At 41.0% G+C, this 24095-nt stretch overlaps 1 protein-coding gene across 1 annotated transcript in view; it reads right to left on the minus strand.

Moving 5' to 3' along the window:
• Positions 1 to 24095, minus strand: part of LOC103059498 (tetraspanin-36-like) — a 32219-nt gene that overhangs the window by 2326 nt on the left and 5798 nt on the right. Inside the window, exons 2-6 of the mRNA XM_088152777.1 lie at positions 8286 to 8477; positions 6814 to 6888; positions 6484 to 6579; positions 3403 to 3561; positions 1820 to 1903 (exon numbers count right to left, since the gene is read on the minus strand). Coding sequence (XP_088008903.1) covers positions 1820 to 1903; positions 3403 to 3561; positions 6484 to 6579; positions 6814 to 6888; positions 8286 to 8477 — 606 coding nt within the window. The remainder of the gene's footprint in view (positions 1 to 1819; positions 1904 to 3402; positions 3562 to 6483; positions 6580 to 6813; positions 6889 to 8285; positions 8478 to 24095) is intronic.

Here is a 24095-nt window from a genome sequence, read left to right on the forward strand (position 1 = left end):
TGTACTGTTTGGATACAGCCAACTACAGTTTATCCAACAACCAGGGCTAAGCAAGCCATAGATACATGTAGTGTGGCATGATTTGTAAATCATGGTTTATAGTGTGAATACCGCATGAACCCTGTGCCTCTGGCTTTTTCAAGAAACCCCGACTATCCCTGGCTCATGGCCGTGTGTAAATACTCCTCGTGGAAGAGCCAAGCAAAGAATTAATCAACGTTCCAATGCGGCCTGGAAAGGCACCTTCTAGGTTGGAAAAGGCAGAGGTGGAAATATTTGAAGTGCGTGGAGGGGGTAAAAGAACCCTATTAGAGGTCTTGGAGTGGTTCACTTCATAGGGAGTGTGGAGCCTGGTCTTTTCAAAAGTGCAAATGAAAAGACAAACATCTTTAAAATCAGAATAACACTAGAAGAGATTGGCAGGATCAGACCAACGTTTATCTAGTGACCATCTGTGAAAGCTCTGGGGTGCAGGAAGCCTCCAGAACCACCAACATTTGATGGGAAACAGGCAATTTTTGGTGATGTTGTTTTTCCCTTTTTTTTTCCCCCCTTCAAATTCAGGATGGGAACGGAAATAGGAGGCATTTGGGAAGGTGGATTGGAACCATGTGGGCAGTCTGTCATGTGGACATTTCTGTCCAATCCCCAGATGCCCTTGTTAAACTATATCAGGTAACTATGTTTACATAAATCCAAGATACAGACGGAGAAAAAAAATCAAAAAGGAAAAGTATAGAAAATACAATGGAGATCTATTGCAATGTGAATAAAGAGACAGGCACCATACGTGTGAAAATTTGCCATATTCATATAAAATATACCAGATTATAGTCTATTGCTAGTGATGGAATGGGGGATTTTGGAATAAAGAAGTATGAGGTAGAGTCCCAGAATTGTCCTTCACTAGTTGCTGAGTGGATAATGAAGTTGCAAATTGGGTTTGAATTGCTTTCACTTTGCGTTCTGTGAGTGGTAGAGCAGCATTTCTCAACCTTAGCAACTTTCAGATGTGTGGACTTCAACACTCAGAATTCCCCAGCTAGCATAATCTTTTGTAAGTAACTTATCTGACCCTGGTTAGGAAAACAGATGCTAGAGTTAAGGTTTTATTATCAAAGCCCCCTTCTATAAATAAATATCTTCCTTCCCTATCTATCAGAAATCGTTGGAACCTTCAAATTTATGCCAGCTTTGGAAAGAATAGCTACTCCCCTTGATTTTTTAGATCCTTGTGCAAAAAAATCATTTATCAAAGTACCTATCATTCAGCCAATTGGTTGTATATGTTTCTTGTAACATAACCACATGAGGTTTAAATGATCTGACATAATTAACAATCCTCTTCCTCTTAGTAGGACCTCCCAGAGGTCTAACATTTAAAGAAATAATTTTACATTGTTCTCCCATTACCTACATTTTTTAGAATGGCTCTATCTAATTTCTCTATACCAGTGTTTCTCAACCCTGGCAGCTTGAAGATGTGTGGATTTCAACTCCCACTTCTGGGAGTTGAAGTCCACACATCTTCAAGCTGCCAGGGTTGAGAAACACTGCTCTATACAGTTAAGATTATCTCGCAGCCAAAAAGTTATTGAAAGCTTATTACTCCAAAATCTATCAAATAATTGCTTGATATTAGAGAAAACATGTATAATATTCTTTCCCCGGCATTAATACCCTCCACCCTTGTCCCTCCCTGATCCCATTCCCCACTCTCTAGCATGCCTCCAGATCTAACCTCCTTACCCTCCAACCCCTAGGTCCTCTTTGACCAATAACCCAACTGAAAAGATGTTCAAACTTGGCAACCACATACCTTCACAATGGCAAAAGCCAGGACAACGAGCAGAGCGTAGTTGAGGAGGCTGTTGAGCACCAATTCCACTACCACTTCACAGCCCTGCAGCAAGAGAAGCAGATGGGGAAGAATTGATTATAGAAGTTAGTTGATATCACTCATGCCACGCCTTTAAGATCACAAGGCCACCTTTACATTCCTCATTCTGGGCTTCGGCAGATCCCCATTGAAGCTGATCAGTGCCTTGCTAGAAATCCTTTTCCAAAACATCTCAAATTTCCCAGACACTATTAGTTCTTCTTCATTCATTTCATTAAAGAAGCTTCTGTTTCAGACTGGTTTGGAGGAAGGAAACACATCACAGAGGGTCCAGGAATAATCAGAGGGAAACCAGAAACTCAAGACGCAGGGGTTGCCTATAGCTCAAAACGTTTAGCCCGAGAGCAGAATTTGAGTGGACTTCCAAAAGCCACCCTCTGGGAGGAAACAGAATCAGAACCAAGGTTTGGATCAGGACAAAAACATGAAATTTGATTTCATTTAATGCGATATGTAACTAAAAATCAAACAAGTTCACTACAGTTGATATAACTAAGTCAAGTCACTTCCTAGTTGAGTTCAGCTTCTGACTTGGACACCCACAGCTATATATAGTAGAAGTGGTCTGCCATTGCTATATATAATCATTTTCTTCTTTTGCCACATTAAAAGTTACAATTTGATGACAATTTCTGGAAAGACTCTTGGGGCCATTTCCCAGGTTTTCAGGGTCCCTGTGCCATTCTTGGAGCCAGGATGATTACCCCAGGTCTGCAGGGAGGGGTAAAAAAAAAAATTCAAGATGGCAGCCACAACTCCACAATCAAAGCTCCACCCTTTTAAAATATGCGATGCATATAAATAAGGGATGGGGCTTCAATCATATGATTGTGGTTGCCATCTAGACTTTTTTTTACTGCTTCCCTGCAGACATCCCTGTCCTGGGATAAAGAGAGTTTTGTAGAAAACAAGAACAACTTGGAAGAGATAAGAACACAAGAGCCTTCTAAACCTACCCAGATGTTCATCTAGTCCAGTGTTTCTCAACCTTGGCAATTTTAGGATGTGTGGACTTCAACTCCCAGGATTCCCCAGCCAGTGTGGCTGGTTGGGGAATTCTGGGAGTTGACATTTACCCATCTTAAGGTTGCCAAGGTTGAGAAACACCGATCTAGTCCAATCTCTTATTTCCCACAGTAGCCAATCAGAGGCTTGGTATAAGATAAAATATCGATTATTCTAGATCCTTTTGAACACCATTGGCTGAAACCCTATCTTGTGGCAGCGAATTCCACCGGTTAATGATAGCGTGCATTGGTTTCATTAGCTCAAAGCCAATCCACTAATTTGAAAGGACCAGTAGACAGAGAGTTTTCTTCGAGAGCTTAATGAAAGTAGAGAGAGGAACTTTTTACATGAAATAGGAACTACATATTCCAGAATGAGATGCGTAAAGAGAGCCTGGAAGGCCAAAAAACATTTTAGGAAGTTGGTTCATACAATTTTAGGTTCTTGGTTTCTAAACCTTTTGTCACGCTCAAGCAAATCCTGGATGCTCTTACTTGTGTATTGAGAAACCATGGCTCACTTAGTCGTCCTGTGCAATTCTTCATAGCCAGACCTTGCTTGCAGCAGCTCATAGGAACAGTGTGGTTGCCTGTAGCATTGAACCATTGTGTACCTTTCCAGTCAGTATAGTTGTAGACACCACAGCACTGGAGCTGAAAGAGCAAGAATTGGGGTTGGAAGAGGCACAACCACAATTCAGTTCATTTGCCCTTGAGAGAGGGTTTATCTTACAAGCTCACCTTCTCCAACCTGATGCCGTCCAGATGTGCTAGGACCACAAGTCCCAAAATTCCCCAACCAGCATGTTCCCATACATCTGGACAGTGCCAGGTAGAGAATGCTCGATAAGAGCCATAATAATATATTAATCCCCTTGACAGAGATTACAAGAGTCTTAGGAAAACATCACAATCAGTTTCTGAAACAGACAATTGTGTGCTATGGAGGCCCCTGGCCAGATACAACATGATGGAGAACTTTTCAGAAAGAACAAGCTATTGGTCCTGATGCTTCACAATGAAAAGTAAAGACTGTTTCAACTTGACCTCCCCTTCTGATGTTTACATGGGCATAACTATGTGGTTTCTTGGCAGTAATACCTAAGTAGTTTTCCATTACCTTTTTCTTGCCTAGTTTTTTAACATAAAATCTTCTCAGCCTAGTTTACAGTTGTAGGATTCCCCAGTGTCTCTATCTAAGGACTAAACAAGCTTCATCCTTACTCATATCTGTTAAAGAACCCACTAGATTCTTCTTTATGTTTCTGCAAAAGACTAATCCATCTGGTGAAAAAAAACTCAGTATAGACACAGTGACCATACAACCTTTATTATAAAAGACAGTCCTTTATTTCAGAAAACTGTCCTTTAGATTTACTTATTTTTCAAAAATTCTCTTTTGTCCTTTAATTTGGTCATTTCACTTTTACTGTACCAATGGTACTACTTAATGCACAGTCTTTTGCATTCATAAGAAAAAGATGGAAATGGAATTGTCTTTTAAAAATAAATTTACATATGCTGTTTGATTTTAGATATTATTATCGTATGCGTTTTTGTAAAGTTTTTCTTGGTTTTGCTCTTGAATTTTCCTTCGTCAAGCAAAGTTATAAACATAAACAATTAAAATGTTTTATCCTTATGAACCTCTTTCAGATTTGCTCCTTTTTTCGGTTTCTCCTTTATTTTTTCCAAGAAAATATGCTCACCATATTAGTGCTTCGTTTGCAATAAACTGGTATAATTTGAAAATCTGTATTTTCTTTGAAAGGACTGCACGTGAGTTTGCTGCTTAAACTATTGGCTCAAATTAATTTAATTTGAGAGCCCTCTGTTGTTCCTCCTCCTCCTCCTCCTCCTCCTCCTCCTCCTCCTCCTCCTCCTCCTCTTCTTCTGTTTCACATCTACATGGTCTAAAGGGAGAATTGTGGCCCTAATGTCCAGTGGCCTCTCTTCACAATATTTGAGTAAGCTAGATGAAACAATGAGCCTTTGATACAGATTTATAGAAAGACCACTATGATATGCAAAGATGCTTTGGGGCAGCCTTGCGTCTTTCTGATATTTTGCTCATCCCACTGGAGAGCTTCCACCTGGGCTAAAGATCAGGTGTTATCATCTGAACTTTTAGAAGGACACTTCAGCAGCACTCCAGGGAAACTGAATCAACTGCCCATTTTCCTCTATATTCTCCCTTGTATTCACTGCAGCCTGAAGATCTAACCTTTCTGCCCTTTCTTGCCAATCCATTGTGGAAAGCTAGAAGACAGTGGCCTCATTCTCTGCCTTTTCGCTGGTAAGTCAACCAGATGCTGCAAACCCACAATTGTAGTTTGTCCAAGGATTATACAACCCTTGTGTAATTCAACTTCTCATACTTGAGATACTTCAGACAGAATCGGAACTGCTTTTATGAATGGCTTCATCTTGTTCCATATTTATCTAAGGTTACTTCTCAATTGTCCTAATGCTTCAGCAGCAATTAAATCTGCATTTGAGTAGCTTAGCATCCAGTAACCCAGGATTGCATTTATTTAATAGGTAATATTGTAACCTTATATCTTTTAAGTATTTTAGATCTTCTCCTATAACCTAATATTTCTATCCTTATACAGTATTATGATAGTATACTTTGCCTGGAAACATTAATCTTTCTCCTGAGCTCTATCTTTGTCATGAAGCTGTATTTAAACTGTGTCTTTGATTGCAATAGTCCTTCCTTCCTTCCTTCCTTCCTTCCTTCCTTCCTTCCTTCCTTCCTTCCTTCCTACCTACCTACCTACCTACCTAGCAGGACTAAAGGCATTTTTCCAAATAGTGCTTTGCCACCCCATACACTGTACAAATGTAGGAGCATCTGGAGAAGTGGGTCAAAAAAGTCAGGATGACAGCTACAACCATGAGATCAAAGGCCCAACTGGTTTTGATATGCATCATGGCTACCATCTTGATTTTCTTATTCCCCCCCATGGTCACTCCTGCACTGGGGTCTTCTGGTTGCAGTGGAGATGATCTGCTTGTGAACTACAACATCTCGTCTGTTTCGGGCTATTGCCCAATCTTTATGTATCTTTTGGAGATGGAGATTAACAAAGCTTCTTCAATCATCACTTTAGGAAATATTACAGATAAAGTCAAAATAACAAAACATCAGTGTCAGGAATGACAATTCTATTCTACCTGAGTGGACTTTATATTTTATCTTAACTGCAACAAAGCTACTATCAGCAATGCTTTTGACATATGGCAAGTATCGATGTGTATATCACTGTCTCTACACGCTTTTTAGTGGATTTATTATTTTTATTTTATCTAGGGATCACAGATTTATGTCCTCTATTATTTATAATGTTCGTTGTTCACAGTTCAATAATTTTTTTTAAAATGTGCATTTTTATCCCAAATCATATTCAAAATCCACTTTTCTCTCCTTAAAAAAGAAACCAGCACCAGACTAGGGAAACTGCAACCAGGATAATATATGGCAGAAGAAAAATACCTTCATATTTCCAGAACCAATGTCATTATATTAGAAATTGTGACACAAATGCTAGCCAAAAATCAGAGTTTTCTTACCTCCTGTTGCAAGAGGTCTACAAGATGAGAGTCTTCTGTTTTTCCATTGTAGGCTGCAAATGATTTTGACATAGGTTCATGTAATTCAGTTTTTATCTGTGGCAAGAAAGAATAGCACAGATTTTTTATTATCATTGGTTAATGATATTCATCTTACTTTTACTTTATCAACTACTAGACTACAGTATTTTACAAAAAAATTGTGTTCGTTCCCAAGTACTGCACATTGCTGTCCAAAGGAGATGCTCCCTCCTGTAACTTATGAAGGCCGGGATGTCAAATTACCTAGTTTTATCATTAGCTGGATGATCTTTAGATATTTTCACTCACCTTTCCTTTGTAAATAAATCCAAGCACAATGCTTGCCATTTCTGCAATGAAGATCAGCAGGATGATGACCAGGAACTGAAGGAAGAAAGAAGAGGACTTGAGAAGTGGAGAGGCATGTGGTCTTCTCCAGGTGTTGCCAACAAAGACCAGCCTCTGGAAGATTTGGCTGCTTTGTGGTAAGATCCACCCTTTTTCAAGATGTGTTCTCCCTTACAGCTTTTTCTGGGCCCACTGTTTAGGTCCACCTTCCCCAACCTGATTACGTCCAGATGTTTTGGACATACCTTTAACCACCAGGCTGGCTGGCTGATTACAGGAACCGTAATCCAATGAATCTGAACAGCGGCAGGTTGGGAAAGGCTGGTTAAGACAATTTTTTTCATTAAGAGTTCTCCTCTACATGTTACTTCATGGCATCTAATATTGATATCATGCCTGGAAAATGTTTGGGCTTATCCATAGCACACTTATCTTAAGTCAGATGTTCCACTGTTTTGTTCAGCTCATGTTTTCCAGGGAAGCTATGACTCACAAATGTGAAAATCAACAGCCAGGATAAGGAGAGGGAAGCTGGTAACCTACAATCACTACCTTTGTCTCTATGACCAGAATACTGCATGTTGAATTTGGACTGTGGAAATTCATGGGACAGTACATCGAAAGCCATGTACATCCTGCCTTTGGGACCTAAAATGGATCTCCAAAGGAGATTACACATATTGGGTTTCAACAACTTATTTACTTGGTTCCTGAATTAAATGGTTTTCTGAATTTCCATCATACTGAAAATCACAACTGTAAACTAATGAAGTCACAAAACTCCTAACCAAGTTAAAAATTAACCAAGCTTCATCACTCCATGCTCTAGCTAAATAACTATATTATTACAATATATGATTGATCATGAATATGGACAATTCCGACATCATGTCTGAAAAGGTGCAAAGCTGAGGGAGCAATGGCAGAAATATGTGTGTGGTACAAATGCTCTTTTATCAAACTATATAGTTGATTTGGCCTTTTTTTAGAGATCTGAGAGGGAGATTTAGTTTATTGGCACCCTTCATTTAATGATCAATTATGTCAAGAATAGAAAGAATGCGACCTTTCAACATGCTATAAAACACTGGCTAGGCCAGGAAAAAAAACCCAGGTATTGAAACAGCAGTAGACATTTCAAGAGAAAGCAACCATCCTTAAAGTGGTATATTTCTCATTCATTCCACACTGAAAACATACTGTAAGTTTTTTTTAGAGGCCTGTTGGCCTGATGGAAATAACCTTCAAAGTAGTTGACAAGCTTTGGGGATTTCTGGATTATTTGAATCTCTATTTATCATTTGCTAGAAAGTCCCTTCAACCACAAGAGTTCAGGGATGGAGACAGTGGGAATGGAATGAATTCATTGGCCTCTACCTTCATGCAAAGGTCTTATGATGGATGGGACTACCACTGCCAGGCCCTATCCTTACCACTCCCAGTCCAATCTTGGATTCACGAAGGGTGGCACAGCAGCCAACCAAGCCGATGACCAGCATGACCACAGCAGTGCCAATGATAACGATGGCTGGCAAGAATGCATTTGGGTCCTGAAGAAAATGTTCGTATTCCTTGTAAGCGTTGAGAACATGCGCACCAACATAAAGGAGTCCAACTGCTGCGCCCTTTAAAAAAAAGGAAATTGTTTCAAAATGGAATCCAATAAATCAGCTTAACTTCAGAGTTCTTCCTTCACCCTAGCTCCCCCATGGTAGGTTGCATGACCTCAGTTCCTGTGTTCTTTAAACCATGATTCATGACTTAGATGTTAAACCTAAGCTACTGGGGCTCTTTGTAAGCACTATCATGTTGGAATGGACTCCTTCCAACAGTGCCTGGTACAGGACTGACCCCAGATTCTGGGTTACTGCCAGCCACCCCAATTGCAATGCAATGCAAATATATTTTTTAATGTAGATTGGGACAATCACAACCATTTTTATTTACATCTGTAAGAACTGAGCATGGAAGAAGAGGTGTGGGTTCCTATTTATTTATTTATACATACCATTTATCTAGCTGCTTACATAAAGCCAAATTTTCATGCAATATGCTAAGCCAAACCAAAACAAACCATGGTAGGTTGTATGACCTCCGTTCCTGTGGTTTTTAAACCATGATTCATGACTTAGACATTAAGCCTAAGCTATTGGGGCTCTTCGTAAACACTATCAGTAGTTGATGTCTGTAGAACTGGAATATTACACAAGTGGGCATTTTTAAAAAGTGTATTAATCTAGCTATTAATGATTAGAAGGAGTCTAGTGGTACCTTTTCAAGCTGACCAATTGTATTAAGAGGCAGAAGCTTTTGTGAACTGCTGTACATGAAAACTTATCCCTTTTCAATAAAGTGTGTTAGTCTGGAAAGGTGCCACAGACTCCTCCTGATTTTTGGCTGCCATACACTAACACGGCTCTCCTCTTAGAATATCTGGCTATTAATACACGATCTCCTTGGAAATAATTGGCAACAATCTTGTGCATAACTCTTGATAAAAATGTTATCCTGTTTTTACTGTCTTTTATTCCACATTGGTTTTTATTCTGAGTACTGCATCAGACAATTTTTTTTTAAATGCACATGATATCACATTAAAAACCAGTTTGTTAAAGGAGCATAATCTGTTCTGCATGGATGTGCAAACTCTATGGCAGGTGATTCTATTACATCTGTCTGTGATGGCATTACACTTTTCTGGAACTACCATAATGCAAAAATGTTGGTGAAGGTCCAGGGGAAAATCTGCCAGAGAGACTCCAGGGTGACCACCAATTTGTTACACAAACAATATATACAATTAATTACCTAACTTGAAAGTTTGCAGTTACACTGAATTTGAACCCATAACCCCTTTGTACAAACTCAAGAGCAGTACTGTCTACCATATCCTTTCTGGAAACCAGTTCTAAAAACTGGTAGAACACAGTGGAATGTAAGTAAAAATATAAAGGAAATGTATATAAAAAGGAAGTCACTAAGGTATCAGAATTAAACTATTGGAAAAGGATGGGAAAGACCCAGTTTTTCAAGTGTAGCCATAGCTAGCTGGACTTTGGGCCCACCACAGTTACAAGTTTGTCACTGAGGAGAAAAACTGGTGAAGAGAATGGTATGTTTATGCCTGAATTTTTGAGAAAAGGCACGATTTCATCTAATGAGTGAACAAATGCATGGATGAAAGAGCAGATAAAGCACTTGACTATTAATCATATACAAAATCAAAAACTGAAAAGATCATCTTTGAAAGGGGTTCCTTATGCCATGTGAGACAGGCTCATGTGATATAAATCATAATTTGTCATTCTCTTAAAAACTGAAAATTTTCCTCCTTTGCCTAGTTATCTTCAAAACTCTAGCACTTCTGAATATCTTGGGCTGAAATCTAATTTTGTCCTTAGCTTCACTGAACCCAAGGAGACCAGCACTGTTTATCTGCCACACTAAGGGTAGAATTATACCATTGGTTCTTCTATTTCAGCCTTACTGTATTATGTGAATGTATCACTAGGTCTTCAGCTGCTCTGATTAAGTGTGTTGTGCAAACGCAACCTTATTCAGTACACCAACCAAAACGATTCTCTAACATTGTTGACATAACGGTATTATTAAAAAATTCTGCTCTATGACCGACCAAATGCTTGGAGCCATGAGACAGATTGAGGACTTAAAGGACTTGGGTTTCTACAGCTGGGGAAGAACCATTTTTTTTTGTATTTAAATTCTAGGAGTTATCAGACAGTAACAACACCCACAGAATCTAATGCATTGTATCCACAATCTCCATCATGCTACTGACTCTGAACTTCAGATTGCGCAGCTGAAAGATGTGGTTTAATTACTGAACTTACTACTTCCCCATCACCTTCTTTTCATAAAATCTTGCCTGATGGAGAATCTTATAGAGCTTGAAAGCTTATACATTCTCTCACTTTAGTTAATTCAAATAAAGATATGGATTCTGGATCCTCTTTCTTCCATGAATCAACATGATTATGACTGATTTTTGATGAATTTTGCTGGTGTTTATGTTCCATAGAAAATCACACATTTATGCTACTGGAGCACTGCCATTCTTGACCAGAATGGCAGATACTCATTTCATTCTGTGGCTGCTGGGTAGAAGACAAAGCCGACATAGACAAATGTTGCTGAAAATGAAGAATGGGTTTGCCTTTTATCTACAGACATTTTTCTATTGCAGCTTTACCCAACGTGTTGCAATCCCACAGAAGTTCCCAGCCTTCTTCATGGCTGGTATAATGGAAGTCCAAAGATCTGGACAGCATCAGGTTGGGCAAACTGGTCAATTGAATTGTTTGTTCATTTCTTGGAATCCCCAGTACTCAGGTAGTTTCCTTCTGGTTCTTCATATAAGTATACTCAACATTTCTGGTATGTTGAAGATGGGGTCTTCATATCAAGAGGTTCAGTGAGAACAAAGGGGCTAAGTAGGGCAGGCAGATTTCATCACCCAAAGTTTTGAAATCTGGAACCCTGTTTAACCCAGAGATGAAACAGGAGAAGGAACTACTCTCAGCCTAACAGTTAGCAAATGCTACAGCCTTTTGCCAATTGATCTGGCTAATATCCAGAAGTTACTCTTATGCAAGAATATTAACAGCTTTTTGGAGATCCTTGAGCATATGTTGACGTAAGAAGTTGACCAATGGATGAAATACAGTCAGGACCATAAATATTGGAACAAGGATAACTGTTTTGGCATTTGGCCTCTGTACACCACCCCATGGAAGTTGAAAGGAAACACACCCAGATGGGAGCAAAGTCAGGACTTTCAGCTGTAATTCAAGGGGGTTGACAAAAGTGGGGCACTAACCATTCAGGAAGTACAGCCAGTGGCATACACACCCCCTCCATCGTTGGTGGCTCATAAGTAATGGAACAAACCAACATCATTACAAACATAAGGATCGCCTTTAATACCTGGATGAAAACCCTTTGCAGTCGATGACTGCCTGATGTCTGGAACCCATGGACATGACCAAATGCTGAGTTTCCTCCCTTGAGATTCTTTGCCAGGCCTTTACTGCAGCTGCCTTCAGCTGTTGCTTGTTTGTGGGTCTTTCTGCCTTCAGTCTTGTCTTTAGTAAGTGAAAAGCATGCTCTATTGGGTTGCGATCAGGTGACTGACTTGGCCATTGAAGAACATCCCACTTCTTTGCCTTGAGAAACTCTTGGGTAGCTTTTGCTGTATGTTTTGGGTCATTATCCATCTGCAATATGAAGTGGCGTCCTATCAGTTGGGCAGCATTTGGCTGAATCTGAGCAGAAAGTATAGCCCTATACACTTCAGAATTCATTCTGTTGCTTTTATCAGCAGTCAGGTCATCAATAAACACCAGCAAACCAGTTCCACTGGCAGCCATACATGCCCATGTCATAACACTGCCACCACCATGTTTGACAGAAGATGTGGTATGCTTTGGATCATGAGCTGTTCCTTTCCTTCTCCATACTTTTCTCTTCCCATCATTCTGGTGCAAGTTAATCTTAGTTTCATCGGTCCAAAGAATCTTATTCCAGGACTGGGCAGGCTTTTTTAGGTGTTTGCTGGCAAAGTCTAATCTGGCCTTTCTGTTCTTGAGTGTTACCAGTAGTTTGCACCTTGTTGTGAAGCCTCTGTATTTACATTCATAAAGCTGTCTCTTGACTGTAGATATTGACAATGACATGCCTACCTCCTCAAGAGGATTCTTGACTTGGCTAGATGTTGTGAAAGAGTTCCTCTTCACCATGAGCAGAATTCTGTGGTCATCCACTTTAGTTGTCTTCCGTGGTCTTCCAGGCCTTTTGCTGTTGCTGAGCTTGCCAGTTAATCCCTTCTTTTTCAGGATGTTCCAAACTGTTATACTGGCCATTCCCAATGTTCTTCCCATCTCCTTGATGGGTTTATTTTGTTTTCTCAGCTTAATCATGGCCTCCTTCACTCGCATGGACACCTCTTTGGACCTCATGTTGAGAGTTCCAGTGAACAGCTACCAAATGCAAATGTAACACTCAGAACCACCTCCAGGCCTTTTATCTGCTTGATTGGTCATGGGGTACCCAGGAAACAGGCCACACCTGGCCATGCAGCTGCTTGTCAGCCATTTGTTCCATTACTTATGAGCCACCAACGATGGGGGGGGGGTATGCCACTGGCTGTACTTCCTGAATGGTTAGTGCCTCATTTTTGTCAAACCCCTTGAATTACAGCTGAAAGTCCTGACTTTGCTCCCATCTGGGTGTGTTTCCTTTCAACTTCAATGTGGTGGTGTACAGAGGCTAAATGTCAAAACAGTTATCCTTGTTCCAATATTTCTGGTCCTGACTATAGTATATGCTGAGATGGTTATCCTGATGTTTGCCATCGCTCCACCACACTTGTTAAGGAAGAAAATCAGCGATAACTTTGCCATCGTGGTGTCCTCCAGATATGTCAGATTATTCCTTCTACCATTTCCTACCAGCATGGACAATGGAGATGATAGGACTAGCAACCCAACTCATGTGGAAGTCTATTTCCCCCCCTAACAAACAGCCAGAGGAGGTACATTAAAAAGCATGACTTGATGTAATGGTATGTGGGAATGACCTTGGGAGACAGGAGGAAGAGCTGCAGATTGGACAACTGGCATGTAAAAGATATCTCAACCCACAGAAGGAAGGAGGGCATGGGAAAGGTTTCAGAAGGGACCCTCCATAGTTTTCTGGAGAGTAAAAGGAAAGGAGGGAGAAATACTTTGTCTCGCAAGTTTTGGTTAATGTAAACTTACAATAAAGATAGAGCTAGTACTCCTGGTTGTGCTTCTTGTCTGGACTACCTCACAGGGCTAACACTTGAATAAAGAAATAGTTAATGCTTTACCAGCCCCATAAAGTTAACCAAAATTGAGGCTCTCCTGTCCTTGCTGCTTGTAATGATGGTGGTGAGTGGGGGAATCCATTTGGAGATGCTTACACACAATTTCCAATTTCGATCATAATACATTTAATCTGTAGGCCACCCCCCATGTTGAAACCAAGACATATCTTCCTTTTATAAATCAAGAAGTTTTCAGCTGGGGTAGCTTCCTGTGGTTTACGGTAATGTAGATTCCCAAAACAAAGTCTTCTATCTGTTCTCATAATTAGGGAAAGTTTATGGGGAAGTCTTGCTGTATAGCAATCATTTAGCTACAAAAGCTTATTATGTAAATTTATTCAGTATTTCTTGCTGTGAAATTGGAACATTCCTATTTATAGGATTAGAAGATGTAATTTAACTGAGCTCTGCTACAACTTTATTAGCTAGTTATACAAATTAGAAGAATTAAGTAAAATCCTAATGGTTCAACCTAAGGTGTCTTTTCACTGGAGGTTGTGGCAAGTTAAGGGCTTCCTTTCCGCAATCCAAATCTTTCAGGAAAGGGGGAAAAGAAAAAGAAAAAAAAGGAGAGGAAAGGCACCTCCACACGTTGCAAATACAGAGTAACTAGTGCCAATTTACATTAGTTTTTTATTCCAATACTGTAGCAACAGGCTCCCTTCTGTTCAGTACAACCAATTCTCCTGCTATTAATTTTTTTCTCAATATTGCATTTTCCTGCAGATTTCTTACGTGACATTTTTTCCTGTGGTTGCCATTTTCATGATACTGTAGTTACAAGTTAAACTTTTTTTGATTTCAAGCAGAAGGAAGACACCTGCAGGAAGGAAACGGGTGGTTCTTTTATTTTAAGGCTATGTATGATTGCACATCTACACGACAGAGCAGCTGTGAATAACAACAATCTCAATTCTGCATTCCTGCACTGCTATGCGTGTAACTCAGCATAAATCTATTTCTTTTACCTGCAATTGCACACCCATTAGTATGGATTTAATTCAGTTTAAGCACAAGCAACAGAGTTCAGCTTTCATCTACTACACAATTTTAACGCTACACACTGGTGGCATCAGGGCTTTGGGAAAGGAAGAGAAATTTCAGATTGAAAACAACATTTTGTCCTCTGTTGCGAGAAAAAAATAGAGAGATGCTACCTCCTCCAAGGAAGAGGTGAGAACCAGAAATTCAAGGGCTGGCATAGAAAATGAGGCAAGGTAATTTGCAGCTGCTTATATGCTATGTTAAAGTTCTTTATCCATCAGTTCTGTTCAATTACCTAATTTGGCTGCTAATTTGCTTGCAATTAAGCAAGCAAGCCTCAGCAGCTAAATTCCTGGAATGGAGGACCAGTGGAGTGTGTGGCACTCCACTTCCATCCAATAGATCTGGTGAAATATTTATTAAATTGTGCCTGCAGAGTCATAATGATCTCGCTTTTTCAGCCAGCAGTAAAGTAGATATGCCAGAATTGGTCTGAGGCTTTTCAAATAAATCCCCAAACCGTTCCCCCAAGGAGAAACGCTAACAAGGCAGGAATTAGAAACTGTGTGGTTAGGAAAAGGATGCAACCTGGTTTGTTCTCATCTATACATAGCCAATACATTTCCCAACAAACAAAGAACAAACAAAAGGCTTCTTGAGTGAGGAGGAAAATATTAAGAGGCCTTAGGTCTGCCTCTCAATAGGGAAAACAAGAGAAAGCTATTTAGGCTTAAGCAAGATTTAAGCTGGCTATGCGAATAAATGCTCTGTTCCATGCCGCATCTCCCTGGTCCCTCCCCTTTTTAAGAGACAGGCAGGATTCCAGGCCAATAATACCTGCTCAGTTCTCCCCAGCTGTTTTTCACAAGAATGGGGGAGAATAGCCTCTTTACAGGGAGTCCTTGTTTAGTGACCACAAGTGGGACCGGCAACTCAGTTGTTAAGCAAAGTAGTCGCTGAGTGAAACTGTGAGTGTACTTACATCTGACTTCAGCTTTCCTTTGCTTTACAGACCTGTGAAGGTCATAAATGCGAGGATTGGTCACAAAGTTACTTTTTCATCACCGTCATCTGTGAACAGTCGCTCAATGAGGTGGTCACTAAACCAGGACTACTTGTAGTTCTTTTAACCTTTAAAAAAGCTCCTTCTGCCAACTCAACAGTTTTTTCCTTGTTATACCAATAACTCCCCTCTGTGTTTCTCAGTGTCTCTGTTTTGGCTAGTATGCTACTCATTAGCAAAGTTCACTCTTTGCAAGGATGGCAAAACACTCAGCCGAGAATCAAAAACTAGAATCAAAGATTGAAATATGGGGCTGTGTTTCCATACTGAGCTAAACAGGGTTTGTCGGCTAAGCTAGGATTACTTAACTGTTGTTTGCCAACAAGCTGTGGTTAAATAAGCTACAGCTTTGCCAAGGAACCCTGTAAACAACCACAGCAAATTAGTTGCAGGTGGCAAAGTGAAACCATAGTTTATTAACCACAATGGCTAAGCTCACACAAAATTAAGCCCAAGTAATATTATGTGCCTTAGTATTGATGTAACCTATTTAAAGTCAAACCACCCTCCTATAAAAAGTAAAAAATAGAGTCAGCTTCATGGATACCTCCATAATAGGGAGTGATTCATCACTGTCTTCTTTCAGGAAGATTTTTTTGGCTTCACACTCTAGCCTGTAACTCTCAATTTTCTGCCCAAATTACTGAATAGCAGAAATGGGTGGGTGGGGAGTCTGTCAATTACAATTGCAATCTCTGTTTTGCACACCGTTGTAGCTTCTTTGACACCGAAACTCGGTTTCAAAAACTGCAGGTGCTAACCTGATTAGGAAGATATACATACTAAGAATTACAAGTAGTCCTCATTTAATGTCCACTCATGCAGTGACTGTTCAAAGTTACGATGGCGTTGAACATGGCGGACTTACGACCAGTCCTTGAAGTTGCAGATGTTATAGCATCCCCACGGTCACGTGATCATGATTTGGGTGTTTGGCAAATGGCCGCAATTACAATGGTCACAGTGTCTTGCAGTCACATGATCACCACTTGCGACCTTCATTGCTGGCTTCTGACAAGCAAAGTCCATGGGGAAGCCAGCAAGAGCTCACAAATGGTGATCACGTGACTACGGGAAGCTGTGAACAGGTGGGATTCTGCTAATGACAGCAACCTGGACTGCTGGAACTATTGTCGTAACTCAGTGTGGTCATGTGACTTTGTTCCTTATGACCATATCACTTACTGACGGTAATTGGGACCAGCAACTCCATCACTAAGCGAGGACTACCTACAGTTGCACACAGCATCTAAATTACACTATTTGTTATCTACAAAATGATTATTTTTCAATGCAATATTCTAACAATTGTTTGAAATAATAGTAATCATCATCATCCTGCAATTATACGTTTAACACCATCAAACAACAACATCTGCCTGTCCCAGGTCTTTGGGAAGGAATCAATAGGTGGATAAAAATGCCAAATCCAGTCTAAACATCTGGCTGACTGTGCGGCCAACCATAACAATAATGTTTATTATACGGTGTGGAGCTGGGCAGACTAACAGGCTCCCAGAAGACCTCTGCATGCAAGAATAGTTGTGACTTCAGATATGAAAGATCTTCCACAACCTCAGTGTGTTGGCAAGTATTTCAGCCCCCATCTATGTAAGAGAGCACGCATAGCATCTGAGCAAGAACAGCTTCAGAAAGTAAAACCTTCCATAGCGTGTCTGGATTTGAAGAATGCAGGAAAAAAAGCCCTCCGTGAACCTGAAAATCTGGCATTTGTTGATAGAACAGGAAAAATATGTGCAACGGTTTGTGTATTGTGCAACACCATAATGTGGTTTCTTTGGGTTTGGTTTAGCGTTCTGTGAGAATCTAGGCACTGTACTTGGAAAAAACAAAACTGATTGTCTTGGTGTGCTGTGGGAACCCTGCCTGTTGTGGTTTCTTTAAGGCTAAACCCAAGGATTTTTCAGTTTTGTGGTGCTGGCTGGGGAAATTTGGGTATTGAAGTCCATACTTCTTCAAGTTGCCAAGGTTGAGAAACACTGCCCTAAAATAATAAATGGATGTATGTGACTTCTATAAGAATATTTTTTTTAGATTTTTTATCCCGCCTTTATTATTTTTACAAATAACCCAAGGTGGCGAACATACCCAATATTCCTTCCTCCTCCTATTTTCCCCACTACTACAACCCTGTGAGGTGAGTTGGGCTGAGAGAGAGGGACTGGCCCAAGGACACCCAGCCGGCTTTTGTGCCTCAGGCTGGACTAGAACTCACAGTTTCCTGGTTTCTAGCCTGGTGCCTTAATCACCAGACCAATTATTATTATTATTATTATGGTTGGTCGCACAGTCAGCCAGATGTTTAGACTGGATTTGGCATTTTTATCCACCTATCGAGTCCTTCCCAAGGACCTGGGAGAGGCAGATGTTGTTTGATGGTGTTAAAGGTATCATTGCAGGATATGAGCTGTTCCAAGTACAGCTGCCTTTTGCCATTGACTGATGGTGATTCTGTCAATGCCAATGGTCTTCAAGGGGTGCTCCAGATGTTTTGGGATTGCACCCAAGGCACCTATAACTATTGGCACTATTTTTGCTTTCTTTTGCCACACTCATTCTACTTCTATTTGCAGGTCTTTGTATTTCGTGATTTTCTCCAGTTCTTTCTCTTCTCTTCTACTGTCTCCAGGTATTGCAATGTCCACTAGCCAGACTTTTTTGTCTTTCTTATCAACAGTTGTTAAGTCTGAGGTGTTGTGTGGCAGGTGCTTGTCTGTCTGAATTCTAAAGCCTCAGAGCACTTTGGCTTCTTCATTTTCTATTACTTTGTCTGTTTTGTGGTCCCACCAGTTCTTGCTTGCAGGCAAATGGCATTTCTTGCAGATATTCCAGTGCACCATGGTTGCTACTTTGTCATGCTGTTGTTTGTAGTCAGTCTGTGGGATCTTCTTGCAGCAGCTAACTAGGTGGTCCACTGTTTCTTCAGCTTCTTTGCAGAGGTGGCATTTGCCATCTGTTGCTGTCTTCTCAATTCTGGCTTTGAAGGCATTTGTTCTTAAGACTTGGTCTTGTGCAGCCAGAATTAGCCCCTCTGTCTTTTCCTTCAACTTTCCTGCTCTTAGCCATTGCCAGGTCTTCTTCTTCTTGTTGTTATTATTGATATGGATAGCAATTAACCTTTCTCCAATTGAGTAGGACTCTTTGCACTGGACAATTTTGTGTGCCAGCCATCTGGCCTACACACACAAAGCTGGAGGCTTGTCTTATTCTGGGCTTGGCTTGGCTAACCCAGTGGTCTATTGTATTCTCTGGCTGAACAGTTCACTTGCCACAATAGCAGCCCCTGTCTAGAGCAGACCCTGGACTTCCAAGACTTCATGAGCAGATTGTGTTCATCCATCCTACCTGCCTTCACCTTCTTCTCTTCCCACCATCCTCCATTTCTCCCCCCACCAGCAAAGCAGTAGCTGAGTCATGGCGACAGCACTGTAGAATAAAATCCCCAAACTCCAAATTCTTGCTCTGCTAATTTCCATCTCCCGTTGTCACAATGTGCGCAGAAGAGAATGGACAGGCAGCTGGTCCAGACAGAGTGGGAACATGTTCTGACAGGGCTCCAGCTTTCCCTCCAGAAATTTGCAATTTACTTCTGATCTGCATGATCCACAATTTGAGACCCCCTTCCCCGAATTGCGAATCAGAAAAACAAAACTCTCTGTGGAGGGGTTACAGCAGAAGCAGAGCGGATGGTCAGAAGCCCTCCAATTCTGGAACGGACTGTAAGAATAACCCTGAGGAATAGGAGGAAAAGCCACAACCAAGACAATGGTCAGATAAGAGAAATTGGAGTCCAAAGCAAAAGTGTAATGTGAGAAAACGTCTGACTTGACCTTCCCTAGTTTTCTTGACGATAAAGTAGGGTGGGGGGAGAGACACATTCAGGCTTGCAAGATTTTGTTACTGAAAACTTATAAAAAAGTAGTATTCGCATTCATAATTTTGGTTTCCAAGTCTGGTCTACCTTGAAGGGCCAACACTTATCAGTCCCAAGTAAAACAACCAATCACAAGGGATGGTGGGTGCTTTAGTCTAAAGCAGGGTTCCTCAACTTCAGCAACTTTAAGATGGGTGGACTTCAACTCCAGAATTCCCCAGCCAGCATGGCTGGCTGGGGAATTCTAGGAGTTGAAGTCCACCCATCTTAAAGTTGCTAAGTTTGAGGAACCCTGGTCTAAAGGATCTGAAAGGCGTAAGGTTGCATAACTTGTGTTCACACAAAATAATAATTGAATATGATGATCCCAAGATTCTTTAGCTCTAGTAGGGAAGCAGACAAGATTGGAACGATTCTTTCTAGGAGGTGGGGAATATATTAGCAAAGCAGGAATGAACCAAAGACTTGCTGATGACTTAGCAGTTTACAAAATTTTAGCCAAATGGAGTTTATGCTGTAAACCCTGGTTAAACGATGAGTAAACTCTGTCTCACTTTCTGCAGAAACCCAACCCTAGCAGGAGTTGCAACATAACTAGTAAACGTTTTTGAAATTATCTGAGCAAGAGAGCCCACTGCATATAAGCTTTATGGGATGAATTCACATATGACGCTATGACAAAATACAGGTGTTGGTTTGAGTTTAGTATGTTGCATGAACCCAGGCACCGTGGCACATAAACTGTGATATATAGGTTAGTGATATGGATGAACCCTTCCAGTGGGGCTGACTCATAAACCATGATCAAGCGAATGAGCCCACTCCTTGGTTTTATGTGGGGACATGATATTTCATCATTTTCAAAACCGAATTGCCTTTCAAGGTCATCGCCTGACTTGGCCACCCGGAATCTCCAATTCATTTCTGAACACTCTCCCTATTCAGTGCAGAGCAAAAGGTTTTAATCCTTCTCTCGCTTACTGCCCATGCTAAAATCCAAGAGCTGCTAGCGATCAGACAGTTCTTTAGTACTTAAGCCCTTTCTTTGCCATTTACTGAAAGTTTTTTCACCTTTTCATAAGAGCGGGTGGTAATTTCTGACTCATTTGAAAGCAATGCAGAAACACACCTATTGCAACACCTAAGCTGTTGGACTGGTGGAAACTTCCAGAAGCTGCCATAGTAGTCATGTTATTTTTGAAAGCTAAACAGAAATAACGAAAGGGGAATTTGTATCAGTTAATAGTTAGGAGGAAAGACTGCAAGATACAGAATGTGGAGCTCTTGGAGGAAAGATGGGATGCAAATCTAGCAAAAAAGGAAATCGTGAAGAAACAAAGAGCCAACAGTGTGATGCAGCTGCAGAAAAACTAAATACAACCTGGGATGCAGCAACAGAAGGATGGGGTTAATATCAAGAGGGGTTATAATTCCCTCTCCTCTGCATTGGTTACACCACACCTAGAATATTTCATCTTCTTCCAGACACCACATTTTAGGAACAACACTGACAAACCAGAGTATGTGCAAAGAAGAACAACCAAGGTGAGAAGGGGCCTGGAAAGAAAAATATACAAGGAAGGTATTAGGTATTAGGAAGGTATAAGGGTGTTAGGTATGTTTGGCTTGGAGAAGTCACGTCTGTGGGAAGAGAAGAAACCTGGCTTCAAATATCTGAAGGGCTGTTATGTAGAAGGCAGGGCAGATTTGTTCAGAGCTGTTCCTGAAGGCAGGACAAGAGACAAGGGAGCGGGGGGGGGGGGGAGTTAATTACAAAGTAGATTTAGGTTAGACATCAGGAAAAAAATTGTAGCAGTAAGACCTATTCAACAGTGGACCAGGCTTCCATTGGTGATGGTGTGGACCCTTCTCTGGAGGCATTTAAATGGAGGCTGGATAGCCATCTGTTAAGGATGTTCTAGTAGTTGATTTCTGAACAAAGGGATGATCTAGATGATCTCAAAGTTCCCTTCTAACCCTTACTTCCTCTGATCCCATAAAACAGATTTTGATGGGGAAAAAATAAGGTGTGTGTCTGGAGATTTAACCTTCCCTCTGCTGTATAAAACTGCATTGAAGAAATTTGCAAAATTATTCCACACGTGCTTCAGCAGGTGGCGGTACCTGGATGTTCTTGTCTAGATGAAAGGTTGAGCAGCATTGGGTCTATCTGGCCCATGGATGGGAGACCATTACAAAATCCCAGGATCAGGGACTAGAGATGTGAAGTCAAAAATACATCCTCAGAGAAAGCAGTGACACTTTCATCTTTGCCAAGAAAACCAATGTGTGAGAAAGAAACTCAACGTAACCCCACCTTGATTTGTTTGGTATAAGACAGAGTAGTGAGGAACAGGCTTTCAAGATTAATGTCAGCCTTTTGAGGCAGGCCAGATCAAGAAACAGACATGGCAGGAATTCCAGGAATGCTCTTTATTGTCCTAAAATGGGATAACAGACTCTTGAAAGCCTGTTCAAATTTCACTCTGTCCGATCTTATACTGAACAAAATCAGGAGGGTTATTTTTGAGTTTCTTTCTCATTCTTTCCTCTTTCTTGGGGCCATGTAATCTCTTCTCCAAGTTCCCCTTAATGGTTCACTCATTCCTTCCCGAACCACCAGGGCAGCTCTACATTCTTTTACAGTGGCAAAGAGAAGTTCCTGAATTGCTCTGTTGCCATGTCTAGCAGTCATCCATTTTTGCAGCCCAGCTATGATAGCCCAAGAGCGGGGCCCCAATACGAGTCGTAGCCAAAGAGCAGAACAGAAGGAAGGATGGGGCACATGAGGGAGGACCCACCATTGCTACCACCTCCTGCATTGAGGCAGCCGTTGCCCCAGCAGCAATGGGATCCAGAAAACAGTGTGCTGCCATTTAATGATGTCCATATTTTTGCAACCCAGGTCTGGCATGCTTAAGAGAAACAAGATGGTCTTCTGACCTGGGAGGAGGAGAGAAGGTGTTCCCTGAGTCTAGTGGTTGAGCAGAAGAGGAAGGCATCCTTTGGATGCCCAAGGAGGTGAGGGAAGAACCCCGGGGGGGGGGGGGGACGACACAGGCTCGGTTGCTGCTGCCTGGGGTGGTTTCTTCCATCATTGGAGGGCCCCATCTGAGAAGTGGGACCTCAGAGGGCTTTACTTAAGCCTCTGCTTCTAGGATAGGGATAACCCCCCACTTTTCCCAAAAAGAGCATCATGATGCTTACAGGCATTCTGCTCATTCAGAATTCATTAATAGTTATAGTCAGGTTTAAAGAACTGCAATAATACTGTTGACCATACTTTTTACTGCAAAACTAAGAGCTCATTAGGACTAAAGCAGCATTTAACTAAGCAGCATTTAACTAGCAGAACTAAGCCACTAAGCCAAATTACAATACCTCCAAATAATAAGATAGACTTGATTGATTATGTGCCATCAAGTTGTTTTTGACTCCTAGTGACTACATAGATAGATGTTCTCCATGACAATCTATTCCTAACCTGGTCTTTCAGATCTTCCAACAATGCACCCATTGCCACCGTAATTGAGTCCATCCCCCTTGCTGCTGGTTGTCTTCTTCTCTTTCTTTCCACCTTTCCCAGCATCAGAGCCTTCTCCAGAGAACTGGGTCTTCACATAATATGTCCCAAGCAGGATAATTTGAGCCTGGTCATTTGTGCCTCAGGTGGACTCTAGATTGATTTGTCTGATGACCCATCTGTTTGTTTTCTTGGCTGTCCATGATATTCTCAGGAGTCTTCTCCAACACCAAAGTTCAAAGGCATCAATACTCTTCATTCCTGCTTCTTTAAAGTCCAACTTTTGCTTCCATAGATTGAAAAAGGGAATATCATGGCTTGCATGATTCTGATCTAGGTAAGAGAGACTTACCTAGAACAAAATGCTATTTTAAGTTGATTTCTAAACTCAACTTTTCGGAGGCTGCTCCATCCTTGTGCACCAGAAAATGCATGGCTGAGATATTTGGTTCCCTTTTGCTTCAACACCCTTGACTGCAGACGGGCTGTTTTGTCCTCCTTCTCTGTTCTCCTCTTTTTTGTAGGCACTTTTCAGAATCCTACTTGTGTTCCACCTAGATTCCTACACAGTACAGAAATAAATGTATCTCTGGTTGAGAAACTCTAGTTTAGTCCTCTGTAATGTACTTATTCCTCTTTCAGTGACTAGGTTTGCTTGTGGCTTTCTCTATATTAGAGAAGCCTTCCTACTCCGCCCCAAAACAAAGAGTTAAATGATCTTCCTCCATACTTATAGATCAACAACTCCTTTGTATAGCAACAAAGTGGACTGTAGTGCATACAATTTATTCCACAATATACTCATTATTGTTGAGAAAACCATAAACCTCTTTGCAACTGCATCTGTCAAGGCTATTTCTAAACATACTTTGTGAGAGATTGTACTGAGGTTGAAAGAGAAGAAGTATACAGC

The sequence above is a fragment of the Python bivittatus genome, unplaced genomic scaffold, assembly GCF_059951505.1.
Source record: "Python bivittatus isolate LINGU-HERP-01145 unplaced genomic scaffold, Pbiv_v1 ctg000570_np1212, whole genome shotgun sequence".
Lineage (NCBI taxonomy): Eukaryota > Metazoa > Chordata > Lepidosauria > Squamata > Pythonidae > Python > Python bivittatus.